This window comes from Onychostoma macrolepis, chromosome 07 (genome assembly GCF_012432095.1).
Source record: "Onychostoma macrolepis isolate SWU-2019 chromosome 07, ASM1243209v1, whole genome shotgun sequence".
NCBI classification, from domain to species: Eukaryota; Metazoa; Chordata; class Actinopteri; order Cypriniformes; family Cyprinidae; genus Onychostoma; species Onychostoma macrolepis.
Window position 1 is genome coordinate 292,493 of NC_081161.1, and position 27,733 is coordinate 320,225.

A 27,733-nucleotide genomic window follows, 5' to 3' on the forward strand; every position below is an offset into this window, starting at 1 on the left:
GATTGACATGCTCCCTACACAGTGTTCATTGCTCCCTACTCCCTGAGCAGGAGAAATCCGTTGAAGTTTATTTCACTTCGGAACATTCACCGACGGATTTGTGCGCAGCGTCTTCACACACAGACGAAACTTACTAGAGAAGTGTTAAATGTGACATAATATACCTCTGTAAATTAAATACAATTTAAATTCACGTCTCGCACACTTTAATGCCCTTTGTATGGAACATATACGCTTTGAACTGGGATCATGGCGGAATATCTGGTGATGTCCACTTCGCAGGGCACTTATTACAGTCGAACAGAACAACCGTCGGACGTGATAAGATATACATATGAAAAGTGCAGAGCGGGGAGGGTGCGAGGACTGTAATTGGAAACCGTTGATGTAGCCTATTGTAGTAATTTAATGTTGTCTCTGGTAACAAAAGATGGTATGTTGAAGAATGTTGGTCTTTAGAAGAATGTTTTGGTCTAGCTGACGGAAACCATTGACTTCTATAGAATTTTTTCCCTATACAATGGAAGTCAATGGCTACCGTCAACTGTCTGGTTACCAACATTCTTCAGAATATCTTATTTTATGTTCAACAGAAGAAAGAAACTCATACAGATTTGGAATATGTATTTATTGAGTATAGGGATGGCTCGGTACCACAATTTTGATTTCAGTACGATACTAGGATCTAATACCTCGGTATCGATACTAAATCGATACCACGGGTGACAAATAACCAGCCTCAAAATATAAGTGAATTGAAAACAATTTTATTAAACACACTGCTTGAAACTCTGCATGAACAGTTGTGCAAAGAAAATGTATTTAAAAAAAAAAATTAAAAAAAAAACATTTTGATTTTGGAAGAAAAAAAAAACTGAAGAGATAAAATTAAAATAGGATCATCTCTTCATATATTTTCAGTCTTTATCAAATGGTGCAAAGAAAATGTCTCAGAATGTAACAATCCTGCATGTTGGATGACAAAATACATATCATATAGCTTATAGCATATGGCTATATATATATTATATACTTTATTCATTTATTTATTCATTTTTATCTTTGTAGACCCTGAAGGTTATGAAATGTAAGACCAATTAAAAAATTAAATGCATGCTTATTATTGGCAAATTACTCATGAAATAGTTATCTGAATTTAAATCAAGGTTTACCATGAACTGCTCAACGGTATGATCGTTTTTTTTTCTTAATTTTTTATTTTTATTTTGTGTGTGTGTGTGTGTGTGTATATATATATATATATATAAATATATATTGAGGTTATTTAGATGTCTACTAATAAGAATTTTAAGTTAAATATTTTTTCATTAGCTCCTTTTAGGGGTGAAAGTTAAGGGTTAAACATATGGATATTCACACAAATGCAAACACACATTACATCTTTCTGTTTTCTTTACTGTATATATATATATATACTTAACAAAACAAAACATAAAATGCAAGCCTCTTTTTGTTTTCAATTTAAAAATATAGAACATATTAATTTGTGGCTTATGCAATATCTTCACTGTAAGCATAATAAAATTAAATATGACACAACACACAACTCTTTTTTGTTAAATGTCAGTTTTAATGAACAATAACAGCCATTATAAAAGTATAAGTATAACATATAAGAGACTTATGTAATGAGAAATAAAGACAAAAGCAAACAATTCAGTCAACAAAGTCAGCACTGTATTACAATTAAGTTAAATAATGAAATATATAAAGTTAAGGTTGTGTTAGATATCTCAAAATGATTTTTATCCCATGTTTAACCACTACAGAGACGTCAGAGCCAGCGGCAAATGTCAGAAGCTCTAGCCGAGGTGAGGCTGCTCTCAGTGGGAAACATGAGCACTGAGCGCCCGGTGATCGCCTGGAGCTCACGTCTCCGAAATCAGCGACGCAAACTTTCAAATAAGCACCATCTTTATAAACAAACTGCAGATTTGAGTTTGAAACAACTACATTCTCGCCTGAAATATTTTTAAAACTACATTTCATGACACAATAACAGTAAGGTTTTGAAAATTATGCTGGTTTTCTCCTCCACCATTATAAATATAAATATTTTATAAAATAATGTCTTATATTTGCACTAGATGTAGAAAGCAACTTAATTTAAACAGGTAGAACTGTATTACTTGTTGCCTATTAAACTTTATTACCTATTCAATTTCAATGAACACAACTTTATTTATAGAAACTATGCTATACAAGATAAGTCTTCCAAGTTAATTTTAGCACATTCTGAGCTATTCTTCTGACAAATATTCATGTTACAGTTTTACATTGCGTGTCATTTGTTGTGCTTGGTTCGTTCGGGGTGTGAAATATTTGTCCATCAGGTTGTGTCCTCCACGTCAGCTTGGTGTTACTCAGCAGTCCCAGTTTCCTCAGCTTTTGCTGCAACTGAAGATAAACAAATCCATCAACCATCTGAGCTTATAGTCATCATAAACATGTTTTCATGTGTCATTCAGACATTTACAATACTTAACAGTGATCAGGTATTATGAAAGATAAAGAACATTCATAACACACGATTACCCTTGTTACAAACCCAATGTGTATAATTTTAACTCTGACCTGCTGTAAAATGGTGCTGTTAAAATCACTGACATCAAGGTTCATTGTTGACTGCATGTTTATTTTCAGTATTTGAATCTTCTTTGCTGCAGGGATTTAAATAATCAAATCAGTCATTTGCAACAGTGAACAGTCTAGGATCACACAAACAAAGAGGTTTTCTTACCAGTGCCACAGAGAAATTTGAGTTTCTTTGAACACGATACATCATTCCATAGATTATATAGCAAATCCAGTAGCGCACAATATTCACCTCCCCCTCCATTATTGGGTTCTTGGGTCCCCCAAGCCGTGAATACAGAGCTACTCTGATCTGACCACTTCCAGCTGTCTCTGTATAAACCCATGAAAGCTGATTCCACGTTACTGTTGAGCAGCAGCTGCTTTAGTTTCGTGTTCTCAGCTTGGTTTTCTATTGTAGCCAGATCCGTGTGAAACAGTCTGCAGTAGTTTAAAGCATCTCTCCAACTTTTCTTCTCTCGGATTAAGACAGTTGTATTGGTTGTGGCTGTGGGCATATAGTTCATTTAGATATTCTATTTATTTAGTTATTATATACATGATCAAAAATACAGCAAAAAAAGTAACATTTGGAAATATGTTTACTATTTAAAATAATTGTTTTCTATTTGAATACATTTTAAAATGTAATTTATTCCTGTGATTTCAAAGCTGAATTGTAAGCATCATTACTCCAGTCACATGATCCTTCAGAAACAATTCTAATATTCTGACTTGATAAACATGTATTATTATTATTATTATTATTATTATGTTGAAAACAGCTGAGTATAATTGTTTCAGGTTTCTTTGATGAAAGTTCAGAAGAACAGCATTTATCTGAAATATAAATATTTTGTAACATTTTAAATGTCTTTATCATCACTTTCGAACAATTTAAAACTTAAAAATACAATTATTAATTTCTATAATTTATTTGAAAAATGACTCCAGGCATATGAATGGTATAGTGTATAATGTTACAATTTTGTTTGTTTGTTTGTTTGTTTTCAGAGAAATCTTTGGATCTTTCTATTCATCAAACAATCCTGAAAAAAAAAAATTAAAAAAAATAAAAAGTACTCAACTGTTTTAAATATTGATGATGGCGATGATGATTATAATAATAACAATAATAATAATGATTTCTGAAGGATCATGTGACACTGAAGAACGGAGTAATGATGCTGAAAATTCAGCTTTGATCAAAGAAATCAATTACAGTTTAAATGTATTTAAATATGAAATGGTTATTTTAAATAGTAAAAAAAAAAAAAAAAGTTCACAATATTACTGCTTTTGCTGAATTTTGGATCAAATAACTGCAGGCTTGGTGAGCATAAGATAAGTCTTACTGTATATAATAATCTTACTGTTCAAAAACTTTTGACTGGTGTTATTAGTGAAGTGAGAAAAGCAAATTCAATTACCATTGTAGCACAAGACAAAAGAGGGGGGTTCACATTTCTGATCAGTCCAAAATCCTGTATTAGATAAACAAGCACAAGCCTCTTCTGATCGATAGCTGTCCGGTTCGTTTTGTGCCCAGTTGGTGTATGTCATGTGTTTTTCACCATTGGACCATCTCCAGCTGTAGCGGTCATCATACATTCCTATCCAAACTTGGTCAGTGTGACCTTCTCTCACCAGAGTTTGAACGATTTGGTCGTGTTCCTCTTCGTTGTCAAATGTTGCTAAATCATAGTAGTATGTCCTGCAGTGATCCTGAGCCTCAGTCCAGTTCTTTAACTCATCGATGAAGTAATAATGACCAGAAGAGCACCATGGAAGACATGCAAACCCTTAAAAAAGAAGTTAATTAATTGTTTTGTTCTAGTCAGTGTAAGGAATATGAATAACTGTTGTTTAATTTTTTGTAAACTTAAATTTAAAACATAAATAAAAATAGTTTTATACTTACCTACTAACAGTGTTGTGAGAAGCATGCGTATAAATTCCATTTTTTTGGTTTATTGGACAAATGTGATGGATTGTGAATAATATATTTAATTTAAAAACAAAACAACAAACATCAAGTCATATAAAAATATATTAATAACAATACTGAAGCTGACAGCAACAATTCACTTGAAAAGTGTTGTTTTTGCCAGTGCGATGCTTTAAAAGCCACATTGTTAGACTTGCAAATTAATCTTTTCTTTTCCTTTTTTTTGACTCTACCTTAAGGATCCTCCCTTTTGCTGACTATAACCCCATCAGACCAGAATATACCAACCCCAGCAGTCCAGAGTGTGCATTTTGAGTTATCCAATGACCACCCTATAACCACAAATGCCATAGCAGCTCAAGATAAAGTACACAACTTCCTTACTTGAGTGAAAGTACGGATACCGCTGGTCAAATACTACTCCAATACAAGTGAAAGTTTTAAGACAGATTTTTACTTAAGTAAAAGTACGGAAGTACATGTTTTTAAAAGTACTTAACTATCAAAAGTAAAAAGTAAATGCATTGTTTTATTGTCGCATTGTTGTATACTTACAATACCTTATGCCACTAATGAAACCTGAATACACTGATTAGCTTGTGTTATCTTTGGAATTAAGAGCTTTTGTGTTACCAAACCTATAGAAATGGAACAACTGAATGAAGAAAATCATCTTTATTTTTTAAATGTTTTTATTTAACACTCCTACAACTACACTGAAGTCATTTTAAAACTTGTTTAAAAGTTACAAAGTTCTTTTTCAAAGAGATATTGAAGTCTATGATTCATTTTAGGCAAACAAAGCAAACATTGAAAAGAAAACAAACCTTTAGTCTCTCCAGAAAACAGGATCATATTCTCTCAGTATGGCCACGGGTGTGCAGGTTGTGCCAAAGAACCGTCTCTTTGAATTTTGCCATCAACTGATCAGTGTTCATAAAATGCTCAGAAATCAGTGAACTTCACAACATGTGGCTAGTGTTGGCTATTGTTTGAATTTTATCCATTCCGATTCTGATTCTGCTTATTGATTTCAGTTCTTATTGATTCCCAGTTTTCATTTAGCCTACTTTTTAATTATTTGTTTGCAAACAAAATAATATAATAATAAAAAAAAAAAAAAAAAAATAAAAAAAAAAAATATATATATATATATATATATATATATATATATATTTTTTTTTTTTGAAGGAGTGGATGCCGATCTGCCATATCCTTCATATTGATATTAATTATATTATTACATTATTTCTTGTTTGACTATTAATCAAGTTATGGCAAGAGTGAAATGTATAACCTTATGTGCGCTTATGAGATATTAAAGAATCCTGCTTTATGCTGTACTTCTACTCTCTAAGATGATGACTTCATAGTGTGTGTGTAACAAAGGCAAGGAGGCCTTGAAGTTCTGATAAGTGCTCTGTGTGTGTGTGTGTGCTGGTAGCTCTTTCTCTGTGTGTGTGTGTGTGTGCGCTGGTAGATCTCTCTCTGTGTGTGTGTGTGTGTGTGTGTGTTTGTGTGTGTGTGTGTGTGTGTGTGTGCTGGTAGCTCTCTCTCTCTGTGTGTTAGAAGACTGTCTCTGTCAGCTGCCGCCATGACATGTACGCAGAGCGGCCTACGAACTCGATTGTGAGTCTTGAAGCTGACTTCTGCTGATGAAACTGCAAACTATCTTCAGTAAATTTTCTTCATTTTTGATCGAATCTCTTGACTTCTGGTCTTCATTCAACACACCTGGTCCGAGGGTCTTTACTGTAAATTCCCCTACAATAATATATATATATATATATATATATATATATATATATACAGTGGGTACGGAAAGTATTCAGACCCCCTTAAATATTTTACTCTTTGTTATATTGTAGCCATTTGCTAAAATCATTTAAGTTATTTTTCCCCCCTCATTAATGTACACACAGCACCCCATATTGACAGAAAAACACAGAATTGTTGACATTTTTGCAGATTTATTAAAAAAGAAAAGCTGAAATATCACATGGTCCTAAGTATTCAGACCCTTTGCTCAGTATTTAGTAGAAGCACCCTTTTGATCTAATACAGCCATGAGTCTTTTTGGGGAAGATGCAACAAGTTTTTCACACCTGGATTTGGGGATCCTCTGCCATTCCTCCTTGCAGAAGTTTATTTCTTTTAATTTTGATGATTAGAGCTTACAGCTCATGAAAGTCAAAAATCAGTATCTCAAAATATTAGAATATTTACATTTGAGTTTGAATAAATGACCATCCCTACAGTATAAATTCTGGGTATCTCTTGTTCTTTGAAACCACAATAATGGGGAAGACTGCTGACTTGGCAATGATCCAGAAGACGAACATTGACGCCCTCCACAAAGAGGGTAAGTCACAGAAGGTCATTACTGAAAGGTGTGGCTGTTTACAGAGTGCTGTATCAAAGCATATCAAATGCAAAGTTGACTGGAAGGAAGAATTTGGGTAGGAAAAGGTGCACAAGCAACAGGGATGACCGCAAGCTTGAGAATACAGTCAAGCAAAGCCGATTCAAACACTTGGGAGAGCTTCACAAGGAGAAAACTGAAGCTGGAGTCAGTGCATCAAGAGTCACCACGCTCAGACGTCTTCAGGAAAAGGGCTACCAAGCCACTTCTGAACCAGAGACAACGTCAGAAGCATCTTAACTGGACTGTGGAGAAAAAGACCTGGACTGTTGCTCAGTGGTCCAAAGTCCTCTTTTCAGATGAAAGTAAATTTTACATTTCATTTGGAAATCAAGGTCCCAGAGTCTGAAGGAAGAGTGGAGAGGCACAGAATCCATGTTGCTTGAAGTCCAGTGTGAAGTTTCCACAGTCAGTGATGATTTGGGCTGCCATGTCATCTGCTGGTGTTGGTCCACTGTGTTTTCTGAAGTCCACAGTCAACGCAGCCATCTACCAGGAGATTTTAGAGCACTTCATGCTTCCTTCTGTTGACAAGCTTTATGGAGATGCTGATTTCATTTTCCAGCAGGACTTGGCACCTGCCCACACTGCCAAAGGTACCAAAAGCTGGTTCAATGACCATAGTGTTACTGTGCTTGATTGGCCAGCAAACTCGCCTGACCTGAACCCCAGAGAGAATCTATGGGGTATTGTCAAGAGGAAGATGAGAGACACCAGTCCCAACAATGTAGAAGAGCTGAAGGCCACTATCAGGGCAACCTGGGCTCTCATAACACCTGAGCAGTGCCACAGACTGATCGACTCCATGCCACGCCGCATTGCTGCAGTAATTCAGGCAAAAGGAGCCCCAACTAAGTATTGAGTACTGTACATGCTCATACTTTTCATTTTCATACTTTTCAGTTGGCCAAGATTTCTAAAAATCCTTTCTTTGTATTGGTCTTAAGTAATATTCTAATATTTTGAGATACTGATTTTTGACTTTCATGAGCTGTAAGCTCTAATCATCAAAATTAAAAGAAATAAACATTTGAAATATATCAGTCTGTGTGTAATGAATGAATATAATATACAAGTTTCACTTTTTGAATGGAATTAGTGAAATAAATCAACTTTTTGATGATATTCTAATTATATGACCAGCACCTGTATAGCATATCAGTGGCGTTCTGTCCATATAAGCTGTGAATGCGCCGCATACGCAGGCCGTCTGAGAGAATGAGTTCACGGACTAATGAATATAAACATGATTATAAGTTAATCTCTTTTCATTTGAGATGTGACTTAAAGCTTAATGAAGTGTTGGGAATAAGTATGTAAAATGATTTATTTGAAAACAATGGTCATTTTTCTGTAAATCTACGAGAGTGACGGAAGCTTCCGGCGGGTTCTCCGCAGCTGTGGCGCCTGCGCTCTGCGGCTCTGTGGCTGTGGCTCTCAGGATTGTAGCGCGTTCAGTGTTTAGCTGCTATGAGGCTGATTTCATGCACGAGGTAAGCTGTCCGAGAAGCGCTCGCCCAGGTGGAAAAATGCGCTGTTGCTGCCTGATCTCGATTGCTGAAAATTACATTGTGTTTGATGCAAAACTAACCCGACGAAATCATATGAAAAAAAAACAAAAAACAAAAACATCATAACTGTATTTTTAACTCCTATTCACTGGGAATAAAAAATAAATGGGGGAAAAAAAATAAAAAAATAAAAAACATTCATTCAGTTGATGCAGAGACTTATAGACCGGGGAAATCCCCCATCTCCCCACGCTCTGAATATTACGTATCATAACGTAACGACGTGTAAACGTTATTTGGCGTTTTTTATCTGGAAAATCTTAGCACTCAGCATACCCTGTTAAAAAAGTCACCGCTCGCCACTGATATATATATATATATATATATATATATATATATATATATATATATGCTGGTTACTGAAGTTTTACTACAAATAGCATATGGTTAATATAGTGAGATAATAGTAAATTCGTGGATACTGTGATTTTACTGCAAATACCATAGTAATGGTTACTATAGTAAAAACATGGTTAATTTTCCAAAGGGCTTTAATGAGTTAACACATGCCTTTTTAGAGCACTTTTAGCTGTGCAGTAGCGCAGATGTTTACATTAGTTTAGTGGGGAAGATCCCGAGGTTGCCAGATTTGCGTAAAAAAAAATCTGCCAAATGTTCATTCAAAGCTAGGCGGAAAACTGCAGGCTTAGAAATACTGTAAGACTTGGTAACACAGGAAAGTTAAAGTTGCAAGTTTCCAGGAAAAATAATACTCAAGTACAGTACAGATATGCAAAAAGTGTACTTAAGTACAATACTCAAGTAAATGTACTTCATTGCTGTCCACCTCTGCATAGCAGCTCAGGATAAAGTGAAACTTGAAGAAAAAGTGAGTATTTGGTCATGTGATCTTACTTACATGTTACTTAACAACATCAGTTCATGCACACAAGTGAGCTGATTTGCATAGATTTGATTAAATCATGTTAGAATACAGAAGAAATACTAATTTTGGGGCAATGTAGGATATGAAAGCTACTTTACATTTGCTAATGATTCAAAATCAATATTATTGTGTTTTATTTTATTTTATTTCATTCAAATCTGACATGTGTGTAAGACACTAGTAGATTTCCTTATCAAATCAGTTGCAAATCAGTTGCATCACTCTTTCTGGGAACAACATGTACAGTAACTATCAGTCCCACACAAATTCACTCATATGCTCCCAAGCTCAAACTGAATGGCCTTCAACTAAAACTGATCTTCTTTAGAGTAAAAACAATGCTCTGAGTCTTTGAAGACGTGTTGCCTGAAAGCAGGGGTTGAACGCCTTCTGATTTTTTAAAGTCGACTTTTATGCGATGGAAGTCGAGTCGAAGTCGACTAGTCGCTGCTGACGTCATTAATGAACATATAAGCCTGGACCTGGAGCTGAGACGCAAACACCTTGTGTACAGCTATGACATCTGAGACCCCAGATAGCAGACCAACACTGAATCAATGTTAATGCCTCAACCAAATGATCATTGAATCAATGTTGAAGTTTAACATCGATTTTTCATCAGGTTTGCATCCTGAAATAATGTTATTTCAATGATGAAAAGTAGATCAAGATGGTCATAAAATCAACATTTCTTCAACTTAAATTAAATCACTTATTTAACATTACAATCCTGCTTTTTACGCCTTTCAATCAGAAAACATGCAGGACTGCAATTAATATGGTTTTGAATCAAAAAGTCACTCAAAGCAAACAACATCCTTCAGTTTACATGCAAATATATTTATTTTTTGCCCCCACACTATTTGAAGAGGAAAATAACATTACATTCAAGTAAAACAAGTGATTATTAAAAAAATAAATAAAAACTTGGTGGTGACTTCAAAACATATAGGCACGGATTCACAGACAGGCTTAGTTTAAACCAGAACTAGGCCTTAAATTAGGATACTTAAGTTCAAGTTCAAGTTCAAGTTGGGCTTTATTGTCATTCTGCTACATGTGTGGACATATAGTGGAACGAAATGTCGTGTCTCGCAGGACCACGGTGCTACATACTAGTTAGACATGAGATACACATACAGCAATGCAAATATGGAAAAAAAAAAAAAAAAAACAATAGGGCTATACAACAGTTTAACCATCTGACTATACATATACTATAAATACTATAACTACTATACCTAGTTGACTACACATACACAAACTGAGACTGTACAAGAACTTTACATAAATACTGTACATGAAATAGTGCTAAAGAGATATTTGTACATGAAATTGTGCAGGAAATATATATTTTTTACATTAAATTGTTCAGAAGAGAGATTTTATGGGAAGCAGCGCATAGTGCAAAAGAGTTAGTAGTGCAATGCTCCAGTAAACATTATTTTATAGTGCAATATTCAAGTAAACATATATTATCTTATTGAGTCTTTGTTGCAGGGAGTGTTTATAGAAAGTGTCTAGTGTGCATATAGTGGGACGAGTGCGTTACTACAGGTGGTTTGTATAGCCCACTCACCTGTGTGTAGCACACCCAGAATTGCACTTAGGAGAAATTTGTCAATAGTTATTTATAGTTGGGGGCTGAGGTGTTCATGGTTTCAGAGCGGGGACAGGAGATTGGAGTTAAGAGCTCTCACAGCCTGGGGAAAGAAGCTGTTGAGCAATCTGACAGAACGAGCTTTGATACTCCGGTACCTTTTTCCTGATAGCAGGAGCTGGAAGAGGTTGTGGGAGGGTGGGTGGGGTCCTTCACGATGCTGGAGGCCTTGCTGGAGCATCGTGCAAGGAAAATGTCCAGGATGGAGGAAGAGGGGCACCGATGATCTTTGCGGCAGTGTTCACTGTCCGTTGTAGGGTCTTGCGGTCAGCAGCACTGCAGTTCCCATACCAGACAGTGATGCAGCTGGTCAGCACACTCTCAATGGTGCCCCTGTAAAAGGTGGTGAGGATGGGTGGAGGGAGACTTGCCCTTTTCAGCCGACGGAGAAAGTAGAGGCGCTGTTGTCCCTTCTTGTTGAGTGACGTGACGTTGGTGGTCCAGGTGAGATCCTTTGTGATGTGCACCCCCAGGAATTTAGTGCTGCTGACTCTCTCCACGGTTGAGCCGTCGATGGTCAGTGGGGGGTGGTCAACAGAGTTTCTCCTGAAGTCCATCACAACCTCTTTTGTCTTACTCACATTGAGGGACAGGTTGTTAGCACCACACCATTCAGCCAGCTGTGCCACTTCCTCTCTGTAGTGCGTTTCATCGTTGTTGCTGATGAGACCTACCACTGTTGTGTCATCAGCAAACTTGATGATGTGGTTGGAGCTGGACTTGGCAGTGCAGTCGTGGGTCAGCAGCGTGAAGAGCAGCGGGCTGAGCACACAGCCTTGTGGGGCCCCTGTGCTCAGTGTGGTAGTGCTCGAGGTGTTGCGGCCGATACGGACTGACTGAGGTCTTGCAGTTAAAAAGTCCAGGATCCAATTACAGAGGTGTTAATGCCCAGCAGGTTTAGTTTGTGGATGAGCTGTTGTGGGATTATTGTATTGAATGCTGAGCTGAAGTCGATGAACAGCATTCTTACATAGGAGTCTTTCTGTTCCAGGTGAGTAAGAGCTAGGTGGAGAGTGGTGGATATTGCATCGTCCGTGGAACGGTTTGGACGATATGCAAACTGGAATGGGTCCAGCGTGCTTGAGAGACTGGACTTGATGTGATGCATGACTAACCTCTCAAAGCACTTCATCATGATTGGGGTCAGTGCTATGGGACGATAGTCATTCAGACAGGACACATGTGACTTCTTTGGTACTGGGATTATGGAGGTGGATTTGAGACACGTGGGGACGACTGCCTGGCTCAGCGAGATGTTGAAGATGTCTGTTAAGACATTCGTCAGCTATGCAGCACAGTCTCTCAGTACACGTCCAGGTATGTTGTCAGGGCCCGAAGCCTTTCGTGGGTTAATCCTGGATAGGGTCTTCCTTACATCGGCTGGGGAGAGACAGAGTACCTGGTCGTTTGGAGATGTGGGTAGTTTCTTTGCAGGTGTGTTGTCCTGTATCTCAAATCGTGAGTAGAAGTGGTTGAGTGCCTCTGGCAGGGATGTGTCATCGTCACTGGCCTGTGGCGGGGCCTTGTAGTCAGTGATGGTCTGAATGGCTTGCCACAGGGTCCGAGTGTCTTTACTGTCGCTGAAGTTGTTGTTGATTTTTTTAGCATACTGATGTTTTGCCTTCTTGATGCCATGAGAGAGATTGGCTCTTGCTGTTTTGAGGGCTGCTTTATCTCCTGAGCTTTTGAACCGGTTTGGTGAGTTTCAGAAGTGGTCTGTATGCTGGGATTAGCATAACAGAGATGTGGTCTGAGTACCCGAGGTGGGGGCGGGGTTCAGCTTTGTATGCATTTTTCTCTATTGTATAAACAAAGTCCAGTGTGTTATTTCCCCTTGTTGCAAAGTTCACATGTTGGTAGAACTTTGGCAAAACTGTCTTTAAGTTTGCGTGGTTGAAGTCACCGGCTATGATGAAAAAGCCGTCGGGGTTATTTGTTTGTTGTTCGCTGATGGCGCTGTACAGCTCGCGAAGCGCGTCCTTTGCGTTTGCACACGGGGGGATGTATACCGCGACAATAACAATGGCCGTGAACTCCCGCGGCAGATAGAACGGTCGACACTTCACAAACATAAACTCCACCAGCGATGAGCAGTGTTTTGTCACTACCCCAGCATTGTTACACCATTCTTTGTTGATATACACACACAAGCCACCGCCGCGAGTCTTACCAGACAGTGATGAATCTCTGTCCGCTCGGTAGCAGTTTAGTCCGTGCAGCTGAATGGCGGAGTCCGGGATGTTGTCCTTTAGCCATGTTTCAGTGAAAACAAGCACACAACAATCCATTGCCTCATGCTGTGTAGACCGACTGAGTTGAATTAAGTCCAGTTTGTTTTCCAGAGAGCGAATGTTTGAGAGCATGAGTGTTGGAAGAGCCGGTCTTGAGGGGTTAGCCCTTAGCCTGGCTCGTATACCTCCGCGCTTACCGCGCTTCCGTCCTCTCTCACACCGCTTGCGTCGCCGCCTTGTGCGGGTAGCGACAGTAGGCGAGGCCGCGGTCTCGAGGTCCGGCTCCAGCAGTAAACAAAGGCCTCGTAGCTTCTCAGTAGCCGCCGGCGAGAGTTTGTGTTTGTATGTGTTGTTGATATCCAAAAGGCTTTGGCGATCATAGATATATCCCGGAGTGATCTCCCGATGAATTAGCGGTAAATTGACATTGTTTGGAGACGAACAGACGACATTAAAAGACATAAAAGCACCGTCTTTGGGACCCGGAGAAGCCGCTGCGTCTGAGCGTGCCGCCATCTTGGATTATAGTTCACAGCTTTTATAAAAATGCAATAAGCAAACAAACACATTACTGGTGCGCATCTTGAGACAAAGCAATGCCAATGATATTAAAATCTGTCAGAGCAAGTTATTTTCAGTTAAAACATCTCAAACATGCATTTTAGTCTGGGACTAGCCTTGTGAAACTGGGAGACAGAGCTTAAAATACAATTTATGCACAGAATATGGTAAAAATGAGTGACAAAGTGACTTAATTATATGGAAACAGTTCATTCTGAATTTATAAAGCAAATGCCAGGAGAAGAGCCTGTGAAACTGACAACAAATGCAAACTGCATATGCAAAATGGAAGTAAATGCAGATTAACTCTCACCATCAAAGGCAGAAACACTAAAGTACTAAAGACTGAAACATTACCAGTTTGCTGTTTAGGACTTGAAGCTTTTGACAGATTGAAGCTACTTTTCTGATTCAAAAAAGATGTCTTTACTCCTCATTATACGGATAGTCTGATGAACTCAGGGCTTTGCACCACAAGGCAATGCCCACAAGCCGTTCAGCACCACAACCGAGCCATTCTTGCACCGTCACAGCAGGCCTGCTTTTTCTCAACTTTCCCTTGTTACTTTACTAATGAGCACATTAGAATAACACTTTACAATAAAGCTGCATGTCTGTTATATAGCATTTGTTTCTAGATCAATCAATGATTCTTTAAAAATACACTAATACATGTTTAGCAGGTTAACATTGTGCATTAAACTAATATGAACCCAAACACTAAAAATAACCAAGATTAATGCTAATGTGGATGCATGACAGCTGATGTTTTACATGTGAATTTAATTATTCCTTCTTTTGACACCCACAGAAAGGAACAAAACAACATCTTCAAGCCAGCCTACTATTTCAGAGGTACTGCCGGTGACAAGAAAATATGAAAGAAGCAAAAAGACTTAACAGGGCCGTGGCAGAGTTTATTTGCATGGACCAAATTCCCATTTCAGTTGTTGATAAAACAGGTTTCAGAAACCTTGTAGAACAGCTTGACAAAAGATATGAGATGCCAAGAAGAAAATACTGTTCTGAGACAGAGATTCCCACTTTGTACAATGAAACGAGGTCTGTGCTTGAATCACAACTGTCCAGCCAGCCTTACTTTGCTTGTGCAACAGACCTTTGGACGAGTCGAACAGTGGACTCATATATGACCGTTACAATTCACTTCATTAGTGACTCTTGGGAAATGCAGAGAGGTCCTTGAAGAAACAGTAATTCAAACATGGAAACTGGATATGACACGTCTGAGTGGAATCACAACAGATAATGCATCCTCAAACATCAAAGCATTTAAGGATTGTTGATTCTGCATGTTGTCATCCGCGATCGTGATGACTGACCGACCGTAATATGAGACGTCTCCCGCTTGCATTGTGATCTGTAAACCCTCCTTCGAGTTACCCACCGTATTTATTTTTAAATATTTTATAAATCCCTCCATGGAATATTTAATTCCCATTTGGTGGCCTTCTGTGTCCAAAATTGTGCAACAACTTTGTGGGACAAGGTTTTCACACTGCAGCTGTCACTAAAGGACAGTGAGCAACTCCGTGTGTTTGTCCGAGGGAGCAACAGTAACTAAGAGGGGCGGGGCTTACCGATAGGTCAATTACTGTTATAGTGTCATGGTCATATTTGTCTAGCCCAAACAGCATGTTACAAAAAGGTCCAAGTCATTGAGTGTGTTGGAAGTGTGTGTACACATCCATCCTATAATGATAAAAATAATGATTTTTTTTTTAATCCCTATTTTTAAATCCCCTTTCTGAAATCAGGCTGTTCTGAGGTTCCTGTCAGAATGACGTTGTTCTGCACATGCCCCTCCCTCAATAGTTGATTGACAAGGCCATCTTACCTTAGACCCGCCCTGAGTGAGCTGAGAGCTGTCCTCTGTGTCGACTCCGGTGCAGGGAAGACGAGATGTCTCAGATTGAGCGATTGAAGTGTTTAGTTGTTGGCTGTAATAATGAATATATCAGTCGTCATTTACTCCCGACGTCTGAGCCACTGAAGACGCAGAGGATTAACGTTACTTTCATTTTGAAGGGAATGCACCGATCCCCGATCTACATAAATGCATCTATGTTCGCCCGAATCATTCGTGATCCAGCTTTATCTACAGAAGAAGTGAGTATACGGTTGTTGTTTTTTTTTTGTTGTTTTTTTCTGGGAACAGTAGCATAAAACAAACAGCAGCTGTACAAATTTAGAACCCATCCTAGTAGACTTAAAATAATAATAATAATAATACAATTAAATTAAATAATAAAATAAATAAGAATAATAAAAATGAATTAATATTAATAGATTAATAAATAACTAACTAACAATACAATCATTTTTACAAAGATTTTAGAATAGATGACAACATTGAAAGCTGAATGCCTTGAATTTACAGTTTTCACATTAGATCCATGTATACGAGAGTTCCATCGAGATAATGTCCAACAAATGCACCGTCCAGGTTCGTCTGTCCGTTGTGTGAGGAGGACTCCAATGGCTGACTATAATTATTTTGCTGCTGTGAGAGCAACTAACAGTAAACATCTTTGTTGGACGGACAAGAAAGTCATTCATAAAAAAAATGGCTCGGAGTCAAACATATCTCAGTACCCAACAAATATGAAAGATCCTGTGAGAGCTGAGTCCAAAAAGGTGAGAGAGAAGGGCACTGCCAAAAAAAATGTAAAAACGTCCCTAAAACTCCTTGTGAACTTTCATTGGAGTCACGTAAACCCTATGCAGCAATTTCCAATGAATCATTTGGTGATTAGGGTTTTTAGAAGACAATTTAAAAATAAAACTTGCACATCCTCATTAAGATTCTTAGCCCAAACAGTTGTAATAGATAAAGGTTTGTATGAATGCTCAAGAAGAAAGAGATAGATGACTGAAGCAGAGGGAGATTCCTCAGAAGGAAGGATTCGTTTGTTGAGAGGCGCCCCGTACGCCCGCAGGGCCGATCTAATGCGCAAATACATGAAGGAGGAGATGCCTGGCAGATTTCATTGAGTTTTGAGATTTTGGAAGGATTTTAAACTACTATCATCATAGATATCTCCCAGAGTGTTTACTTTATTATGAGTCCATCGTGGACAGAGTAGCAGAAAAGAAAGTGAAAGACTTAGTCACTAGTCAAGTCAAGTCACTATTGTTTGTATAGCACTTTTAACAATGCAAATTGTGTCAAAGCAGCTTTATATCCGCTTTACAGTATTTAGACGGCGAAATAGTTTGTTGAAATAGTGTCACTGCTGCGGTTTCATCTACTCTCCGCTCCGTCATTACCGCGGTTAAATCAATGCTGTAAACTAGTAACGTGTTGCTAAGGACTTCATTTGGACAACTTTAAAGGTGATTTTCTCAATTATTTCTATTTTTTTGCACCCTCAGATTCCATTTGCATCTCAGCCAAACATTGTCCATACAAACCACACATCAATGGAAAGATTGAAAAAGAAAAATAACAAATATTCTACTTCATTAATGATAATATAATGTGACCCTGGAGCACAAAACCAGAAATTGAGATTTGAAAATCCAACTGAGTCTATACATAAACCTTGTGTGTTTTGAAGTCTTCACAAGTGAGTTTTATTCAGTCTGGAGCTGGTGTACTCTCTGGTAACCTTGGGCTGGGCGTCCTGAGATAGAAACAAGAAATCAAAAGAAGAAAGTTTAGCAAAGCTGCTGTTCATATTATTTCAGACAAAATATTATTTATTTCATCACATCAGATGTGTTGTGTGAATATTTGCCTAAAATATGCATTTTAATCTAATTTAAACTAAAAGAGTGTGTGCGAGCCCCAAATATTATTAGGAAGGCTATTTCAAAGTAAAATACCAAAAAGTTATACTTCCTTTGGTGGACTTTGATAAATCCTTGGTATTAGAATTGTGTGACCTCACTACAGGCCAAGAACCAGAGCTGCTGCTGCCCCCAATTCTGCTTATTTTGCTATATATCTGATTCAATCACAAGAAGGTGTAATATGCACACATCCAAAAACTTTAGGCAGGTGCTCAATCACATGATACACTTCACCTATCGATAAACAAATATTGGCACACTGCCACTAATGCTCTCAAAAATCTATTTATTGATGAAGTGTTTCATGTGATCCCTTAGTAAATGTATTATTTGGGGATCAGATAGTCTCTCTATAATGGACTACACATGCCACAGTACCATTTAAGTGGGTGGAACATCATATTTGTAATTTACACTACCGTTAAATGTTTGGGGTCAGTAAGATTTTTATACATCTTTGAAAGAAGTCCCTTCCACTGAACAAAGCTGCATTTGTTTGATCAAAATGAAGTAATATTATTACAATTTAACGACAGTTTTCTATGTAAATATATTGTGAAATGGAATGTATTTCTGTGATCTAAGCTAATTTTTATTATTCCAGTCTTCAGTGTCACACGATCTTCAGAAATCATACTGATATGCTGATTTGCTGCTCAAGAAACATTTCTCATCAATTATCAAAAGTTAGAGCAAACATTTGTTTCAAATAAACGCTGTACTGTTTTAAAACTTTATTCATCAAAGAATCCTGAAAAAAAAGCAGCTCAGCTGTTTTCAACATTGATAATAATCATAAATGTTTCTTGAGCAGCAAATCAGCATATTAGAATGATTTCTGAAGATCATGTGACACTGAAGACTGGAGTAATGATACTGAAAATACAGCGCTGCGTCACAGAAATAAATTATTTCTCTAAATATATTCAAATAGAAAACAGTCATTTTAAATTGTAGTAAATTGTATTCATTTCATACATTAAACTGTGGTTGCCATAAGAGACTTTCAAAAACATTCAAAAATGTAAAAAAATATACCAGCCCAAACTTATGAAACAGTTGTGTATGTTCGAGATTTTACTTACTAGTCCTGTGGTTTATGGCATCTCGGAGATGTTGTCTGACAGGAGTTCACTCTGCTGAGGTGCGGCAGGCCATCAGCACTGAAGAATCTAGGAACAAAACAAGCAATCTGACACAGAATCAACGATATTTAGTTTGCAGTTCCAGGTTCATTAGAATATACCAATATAATAACACACACACACACACACACACACATATATACAGTGGGGCAAAAAAGTATTTAGTCAGCCACCAATTGTGCAAGTTCTCCCACTTAAAAAGATGAGAGAGGCCTGTAATTTTCATCATAGGTATACCTCAACTATGAGAGACAAAATGAGAAAAAAAAAATCCAGAAAATCACGTTGTAGGTCTTAACACATCTAAACCTAACCCTAGCCTTTAGCCTAACCTTACCTGAAAACTGCTAAAATGCTAACGGAATTTTTTCGAAGACACTAAACCATTTCTATAAACTAAATATTTAATTGAAATATGTCAATAAAAAAAGAGACATGTCAGGAACGTTTGCATGTAATATTTGTGCCTTACTACCTTTTAAGTGTCTCAGAATTAACAAAATATATATTTTTTTCTAATTTAGCTGAAGTGAAATCTTCCTGAAAGCCACATATGTCGCCGAGATGAGTCTCTTCTCTCTGTGGGTTGCTAAGAAATGAATAACTGGCCACGAGCAAACAAATGAGCATCGGCCTGCGGTCAGTTCGATTGATGAGCTGAGAAACAGAGCACTGACCGAGTTACACCGGCCCACGCCTGGACAATGTGTTTTAGATGTTTCAATATTGGAACGATGTCTGCCAGATGGTTTTAATGAGATGTGTATTGACAACTTAACTTTTGTAAAATAAACATCTGGACAGAACGAATTTAATGCAAAAGGAGTTTAACTTTTCTACCAACTTTGAAGTGATTGCTCATTTAATTTGTGCTGTGGAAGCTTGTTAAGGACACAAACTCCATTACTGATTCTGAAACCTCACTAAACCAAAACAAAAGACTCACATAAATTCAAGACTTTGAAAATGAATTAAATGCTCTTTTAAGGAGTAGATGGGTGGCTCTTAAAAGAGCCTTTGGGGGTGTTTAACAGCCTCAGGCTGCTCTACTTGGAGCTGGTGTACTTGGTGACGGCCTTGGTGCCCTCAGACACGGCGTGTTTGGCCAGCTCCCCGGGCAGCAGCAGACGCACGGCGGTCTGGATCTCTCTGGAAGTGATGGTGGAGCGCTTGTTGTAGTGAGCGAGACGAGACGCTTCACCGGCGATGCGCTCGAAGATGTCGTTGACGAAAGAGTTCATGATCCCCATCGCCTTGGAAGAGATCCCGGTGTCGGGATGAACCTGCTTCATCACCTTGTAGATGTAGATAGCGTAGCTCTCCTTCCTGGTCTTTCTGCGCTTCTTTCCTCCCTTCCCCGCGGTCTTTGTGACGGCCTTCTTGGAGCCCTTCTTAGGCGCGGACTTCGCTGGTTCAGGCATGATGCTGCTGACGAGACAATGATTAGAAAGAGCCGCACAGAGCCGTTTATTCACTCGCCTATGCTAATTTACACAGAGATGTGGAGGCTTCTGATTGCGTGTTTCCACAGACCACACCCATAAACTCGACCGTGATTGGACAACTGGAAGAACCACGAGCGGAACGAGGGCCAATCACAGGCAGAGAAATGATAGCCCCGCCCACCGCTCTACGTTTGAGCGACATCAGCCCCCATGACTAAGCTTCCTTTGTTTTAATTCCCGCTCTTTTTTTTTGTTTTTAATAAGAAATGGGCCTCAAATATCATATAAACCCTTATAGACCGATTTAAATAATTTGGAGAAAAGAGCAATAATTATTAAACACTTTATTTTTCTCTGCTGTCCGCCAATTTTACTTGTATCAAGTATCACCGCCATCTCATTTTTTTTTTTTATAAATAACTTAAATTCAAAGAACCAGCTAAAAAAGCGAATCAGGACGCTGTATAACGCACAAAGACATGCTTTGATTGTGTGCCTCAAACACCTGACTTATACGAGCTCCAACATCAGGATCAGAATGAGTAAGAGCTTTATTAACAGATGTGTTTTCAGATTCGAGGAACTTAGTAATAAAAGCTTTTTTAAAAACTTAAAAATCAGATTCTGGCTCAACGTTATGAAAACGCGTATATTCGCGGTACAATACACACACCAACATTAAATTAGTTTAATTTTCTAAAACAGATTTATAAACTAGTATTGCGTATTGTTTTTATTTCTATCTCCAGCATAAACCAGCAACATGAGCTCTTTCTGTGTCGGTGTGGGTGGCTCTTAAAAGAGCCGTTGGGTTTGTTCTGATTGAAGGCGTTTATCCTCCGAAGCCGTACAAGGTGCGTCCCTGTCGTTTGAGCGCGTACACGACGTCCATGGCGGTGACGGTCTTTCTCTTGGCGTGCTCGGTGTAGGTGACGGCGTCGCGGATAACGTTCTCCAGGAACACCTTCAACACCCCGCGGGTCTCCTCGTAGATCAGACCGGAGATGCGCTTGACGCCGCCGCGGCGCGCCAGACGACGAATGGCGGGTTTGGTGATTCCCTGGATGTTATCGCGCAGCACTTTCCGGTGACGCTTAGCGCCTCCTTTCCCGAGTCCTTTCCCGCCTTTGCCTCTTCCAGACATGATTCAGATGCTTCTCGTTCAATCAAACAACGAAAACGAATGTGTGATGAACGCTTCAGTGAGGCTTTTTATATTTGCTTAAAGGACCTAACTGAAACCAGCTCCGCGTCACATGGTGCACAGCCCTCCCCCCGAGCATGTCTGCCTTCTGTTTCACATTGACACTCATATTTTAACATGTTAATTTGACAAAGACGATTTATGAGATCATATATGCATAATATGTGCATTTATGTATTTGGTAACGTCTTTGACTTTCATATCATCATCGTCTAGAGCCGCGGAAATGTGCACCAAAGTAAACGGAGAGCTAGTCACCGCAGCTTAAAAAATACAATTTATATATATATATATATATATATATACACACAGTGAGGAAAATAAGTATTTGAACACCCTGCTATTTTGCAAGTTCTCCCACTTAGAAATCATGGAGGGGTCTGAAATTGTCATCGAGGTGCATGTCCACTGTGAGAGACATAATCTAAAAAAAAAAAATCCAGAAATCACAATGTATGATTTTTTAACTATTTATTTGTATGATACAGCTGCAAATAAATATTTGAACACCTGAGAAAATCAATGTTAATATTTGGTACAGTAGCCTTTGTTTGCAATTACAGAGGTCACACGTTTCCTGTAGTTTTTCAGCAGGTTTGCACACACTGCAGGAGGGATTTTGGCCCACCTCCACACAGATCTTCTCTAGATCAGTCAGGTTTCTGGCCTGTCGCTGAGAAACACAGAGTTTGAGCTCCCTCCAAAGATTCTCTATTGGGTTTAGGTCTGGAGACTGGCTAGGCCACGCCAGAACCTTGATATGCTTCTTACAGAGCCACTCCTTGGTTATCCTGGCTGTGTGCTTCGGGTCATTGTCATGTTGGAAGACCCAGCCTCGACCCATCTTCAATGCTCTAACTGAGGGAAGGAGGTTGTTCCCCAAAATCTCGCAATACATGGCCCCGGTCATCCTCTCCTTAATACAGTGCAGTCGCCCTGTCCCATGTGCAGAAAAACACCCCCAAAGCATGATGCTACCACCCCCATGCTTCACAGTAGGGATGGTGTTCTTGGGATGGTACTCATCATTCTTCTTCCTCCAAACACGTTTAGTGGAATTATGACCAAAAAGTTATATTTTGGTCTCATCTGACCACATGACTTTCTCCCATGACTCCTCTGGATCATCCAAATGGTCATTGGCAAACTTAAGTCGGGCTGGACATGTGCTGGTTTAAGCAGGGGAACCTTCCGTGCCATGCATGATTTCAAACCATGACGTCTTAGTGTATTACCAACAGTAACCTTGGAAACGGTGGTCCCAGCTCTTTTCAGGTCATTGACCAGCTCCTCCCGTGTAGTTCTGGGCTGATTTCTCACCTTTCTTAGGATCATTGAGACCCCACGAGGTGAGATCTTGCATGGAGCCCCAGTCCGAGGGAGATTGACAGTCATGTTTAGCTTCTTCCATTTTCTAATGATTGCTCCAACAGTGGACCTTTTTTCACCAAGCTGCTTGGCAATTTCCCGTAGCCCTTTCCAGCCTTGTGGAGGTGTACAATTTGTCTCTAGTGTCTTTGGACAGCTCTTTGGTCTTGGCCATGTTAGTAGTTGGATTCTTACTGATTGTATGGGGTGGACAGGTGTCTTAATGAAGCTAACGACCTCAAACAGGTGCATCTAATTTAGGATAATAAATGGAGTGGAGGTGGACATTTTAAAGGCAGACTAACAGGTCTTTGAGGGTCTGGGCCCGGTTGCATGAAAGTCCTTAAGTAATTTGACTTTGGAGTATCCCTGAGGGGAAAAAAATCCCTGAGGCAAGGAATTTCTTTAAGAGCGTTGCAACAAACATCTTAACTGTCACACTTACCTAAGCGTTTATTCTAAGCGTTTCACGGTAGTTCCTGGCAACATACGGCAATGGGCGCCGCGGTTGCTATAGTTACTACATCTCACAATAAACTGTATAGATATGTATATCTCTGACAATAAACAGAACATAACGAAATACAAACCTAACCAACTAAAACACGAACAAATAAACGAGCGCTGCCCGTTTCTGCGCTGTTTTGTGTACAGTTGTTACCGAGGAAACCGCTTTGTTTCTAAAGTGAAAGCGCCTCCTGCTGAAAAATTACGGAAATGTTAATAAATGTGAAAATTAACCCATGTTTTGATGCTGCAAACACGCAGTGTTGTAAATGTGAACAGGTGGATTGACAAGAAGATAATGCATTACAAAAAGTTAAACAGTTAAGGCATACATTACATTTATATTGTTATTTAATTAATGCAGGCTAATAATTGATTAATTATAATTGTTTAAGTTTATAATAATTAATACAACTCATCCATTTTCTTAAATTATATACATTTTTTTTGTTTTGTGAAAACCTGTAAGTCATGCAATTTACAGTCTTTTTGCAGTTTAATATGTTACCATAGTCATTGCCCTACTATGCTTATATGATATTTTATTTGTACAGGTCTTAAAAATGTCTTAAGTCTTACATTTGAGCTCAAAAATCTTAAAAATACTGAGATTAAGATGATTTAAGGGAGCTGTTTTGGTCCCTTAAATTTATCAAGGTGAAATAGTTACTGAGGACTTTGTAGCAATGCTTAAAGGAACACTTAGATAATTAAGGGGAATATTTAATGACAACCTTAAGGTTCCTTTAAGCTGACCCTTAGGATTTTTCTTGCAACCCAAGTTTCACTAAGGGTTCCCTTAACCTTATAACTAAGGGATTTCTTAGCTTAAGGGCTTTCATGCAACCGGGCCCAGAATTCTAGCTGATAGACAGGTGTTCAAATACTTATTTGCAGCTGTATCATACAAATAAATAGTTAAAAAATCATACATTGTGATTTCTGGATTTGTTTTTTTAGATTATGTCTCTCACAGTGGACATGCACCTACGATGACAATTTCAGACCCCTCCATGATTTCTAAGTGGGAGAACTTGCAAAATAGCAGGGTGTTCAAATACTTATTTTCCTCACTGTATATATATATATATATATATATATATAAATTTAAATATAAAACACAATAATATTAACGTGATATTTATATAATTACACTTCCATGTATCATATACACGTGTATATTAGTATTTGTTTTTATATAGGTAACTTAGAGAATTGCGTGTCATTGCAAAACAGCGATTGACAAATCTGGTTTTGCTTGTGTATCCTTTGTAGTGAAGGGAAACTTGATAAAGCAGAACAATTTGATAAAAAGCAAGAACTTCCTATCTGTTATAGTCATCATTACAGTGGAAACGGTCTCGTTCAGTGCGGTGTCGGTGGCTCTTAAAAGAGCCGTTGGGGTGCGGCTGCAGCGGCGGGTTTAAGCGCGCTCTCCGCGGATGCGGCGCGCCAGCTGGATGTCTTTGGGCATGATGGTGACTCTCTTGGCGTGGATGGCGCACAGGTTGGTGTCCTCAAACAGACCGACCAAATAAGCCTCGCTGGCCTCCTGCAGGGCCATGACGGCGGAGCTCTGGAAGCGCAGGTCCGTCTTGAAATCCTGCGCGATTTCTCGCACCAAGCGCTGGAAAGGCAGTTTGCGGATCAGCAGCTCGGTGGACTTCTGATAACGGCGGATCTCTCGGAGAGCCACGGTCCCGGGCCTGTAACGGTGGGGCTTCTTGACGCCGCCGGTGGCTGGGGCGCTCTTCCGGGCGGCTTTAGTAGCGAGCTGCTTCCTCGGGGCTTTGCCGCCGGTGGATTTACGAGCCGTCTGCTTGGTTCTTGCCATCGCGAAGATTAACCTCTTCCTCTGTTCCGAGCACGTAGAGAATATACTGCTCTCTGTTCCGCGTCTGCTTTTAAACCCTCATACGGACACGAGCTTATGATGTCATGAAGGTGCAGAGGCTTGTGATTGGCTGATGTGTGACGTCTGCTCATGACTGCTAGCCAATGACTGCGCAGCTTCTGTTTTAAACCGGGCTGTTCGTGTTTCCCGCTTAAAATGCTTTGTTCTGTTGTGTTTATTACTTTGGTCTTTCATTCATACAACTTTATTTCCAGAATCAAGATCCTTTAGCAAAATACAAACAATACAATAACATTAAAAAAGGCAGTTATACCAATGCTTTTTCGTTGGTGACTGATAGTGTATAAAGTAAGCCTAGGATTTGACAACATTATAATAACATGCTGTGAATCATCCAACCAGCAAGTAAACTTATACATTACATTTCTCATGAAAGCCTGAACGCACTGTACTTTTGTCTTACAGAACAGATGCTCCATCTCAGTGTTTCATCAGGATCCTCACACAGTCACTGTGAGCAACAAAGCTTACGTGGGCTCTTTTTTAAACTTAATCCACAAGGCAGCAGTGAAAAAATGTGCAATATATAAAGGTTTATCTTTATCTGATCCAAACACACATTTCTCAGCAACATATTTGCCTGAGCACATGGATCACTTTTGAGCCTGGGCCCGGGTTACTTTTGAGGTCTGTACAAATATGACAGGCTACATGTGTATGCACGAGAAACCTTTAAAAGATAGCAATCTCTATTCAAACACAATCTTATTCCTAAATGATCATACCCGCTATGTCTATTAAACCTTTGAAATCACAATCATATTGGAACATATAAACCTGCTTCGGCACAGTCTCTGATCCAGAAAGAGCAGCTCATCACGCAAGCTTTGTCTGAAACAGCTTCACAAACGGTCTACACAGTATTGCAAACATCAAATAATGAAAGCATTGGGATAGAATCGTATAGTCTGGGTATAGACTGATGTTGTGGCAGCCTCAATCAAAACCAGTAACTGACTTTTAGAACTAATGTTACGCTTCTAATATAGATTATATTGTATGCGTTACATGCCATTATGTGTTTGATGTCAAAAACTTTGGATGAAAACAAGTCTTCATTCACTCATTTCAAATGATTTTTACATAATTCATTTAAATTAATAAATATTTAAAAAAGACTAATTGATAACATTTAAGATCTTTATAAATGGATCATTTTTTGACATTAAATAAAACATTGTCAGAAACTCAAGTAAAAGCCTACATATGTTGTTTGGTTGTCTAGTGTTTTGTGTTGAGAATCGAAGCCCAAACCCCAGAAGCATACATTAAGGATAACTTACCTGAACAGCAACAGTCAACTTCAACACTAATATGTCACGGAACCCAACTTTTACACCACAAACACATACTAATAGACTCCTTGTAGTTTTCCCACTAACATTTTATGAATTTGTTTTGTGTAAAAATAATTTCCAGCTGTTGATTGTATGTGTAACTCCCCACATTATTAGTGTAATTATTCGGTTGATGTTTCGTTTTTATTTTAAAGTTTGTTAAAGAGTAAACTAATCTAAAAGAAAAGCGCTCTCTGTCAGATGAAGTGTGTGGCTCTGAAAAGAGCCTTTGTGTTGGAGAAGGAGACCGGACTCGTTTACTTGGCTTTGGCGGGTTTCTCGGTCTTCTTGGGCAGCAGCACGGCCTGGATGTTGGGCAGCACGCCGCCCTGAGCGATGGTCACTCCGCCCAGGAGTTTGTTCAGCTCCTCGTCGTTGCGCACCGCCAGCTGCAGGTGACGGGGGATGATGCGGGTCTTCTTGTTGTCCCTCGCGGCGTTTCCAGCCAGCTCCAGGATCTCAGCGGTGAGATACTCGAGCACAGCCGCCAGATAGACGGGAGCACCGGCACCGACGCGCACTGCGTAGTTACCTTTGCGGAGAAGCCTGTGAACGCGACCGACGGGGAACTGCAGCCCTGCCCTGGACGACCGAGTCTTGGCCTTCGCTCTCGCTTTGCCGCCGGTTTTTCCTCTGCCGCTCATTGTCGATTACTGAAATCTCAGCGTTTGATTAACAGAAATAATGAAGCCGTGAGTCCCGCTCTTCTGATTTTAAAGGAGCGTGCCAGTCGCTCATTGGTTTAGAACTTTGTAAGATTTAAACCAATCACTGAACTTCCCTCCAACACAAACCGCCAAAGCCACGCCTCCACAGCAGGCGGCCGGAGTGTGCTGCATTTAGACTAAACACACACGACAGATAATATTAAATAAATCGTGATGGGGTGCTGAATAAGTTTAAAAACATATATCAATGCAAAAAGCATTACTTAATGTTGTTTTTAACCTAATTCAATTTAGATCGGTGATCCATTGAAGCTGTTTATATAAATAAGCACGAATAAGTATTTTTCTAAATTAGATTAGATTTAACTTTATTGTCATTATGCAGAGCGCGAGTACAGAGCTAATGAAACACAGTTAGCATCTAACCAGAAGTGCAAGAATATAGTATTTTATACAC

The 27,733-nt window shown here is 39.0% G+C and overlaps 4 protein-coding genes across 4 annotated transcripts; all 4 read right to left on the bottom strand.

Annotated features, from left to right (window-relative positions):
• Positions 1–19,830: 19,830 nt before the first annotated feature.
• Positions 19,831–20,286, bottom strand: LOC131543496 (histone H2B 1/2-like). Its single transcript, XM_058780881.1, has one exon. It carries the CDS (start codon positions 20,251–20,253, stop codon positions 19,879–19,881), a length of 375 nt encoding a protein of 124 aa, XP_058636864.1. The 5' UTR covers positions 20,254–20,286; the 3' UTR covers positions 19,831–19,878.
• Positions 20,287–21,065: 779 nt separating this feature from the next.
• On the bottom strand, positions 21,066–21,443 carry LOC131543503 (histone H4). Its single transcript, XM_058780889.1, has one exon. It carries the CDS (start codon positions 21,419–21,421, stop codon positions 21,110–21,112), a length of 312 nt encoding a protein of 103 aa, XP_058636872.1. The 5' UTR covers positions 21,422–21,443; the 3' UTR covers positions 21,066–21,109.
• A 3,292-nt stretch (positions 21,444–24,735) lies between these two features.
• Positions 24,736–25,215, bottom strand: LOC131543478 (histone H3). Its single transcript, XM_058780861.1, has one exon. The coding sequence runs from the start codon at positions 25,188–25,190 to the stop codon at positions 24,780–24,782; it is 411 nt and encodes a 136-aa protein (XP_058636844.1). The 5' UTR covers positions 25,191–25,215; the 3' UTR covers positions 24,736–24,779.
• Positions 25,216–26,817: 1,602 nt separating this feature from the next.
• LOC131543485 (histone H2A-like) lies at positions 26,818–27,273 on the bottom strand. Its single transcript, XM_058780869.1, has one exon. The coding sequence runs from the start codon at positions 27,250–27,252 to the stop codon at positions 26,866–26,868; it is 387 nt and encodes a 128-aa protein (XP_058636852.1). The 5' UTR covers positions 27,253–27,273; the 3' UTR covers positions 26,818–26,865.
• Between the last annotated feature and the right edge of the window lie 460 nt (positions 27,274–27,733).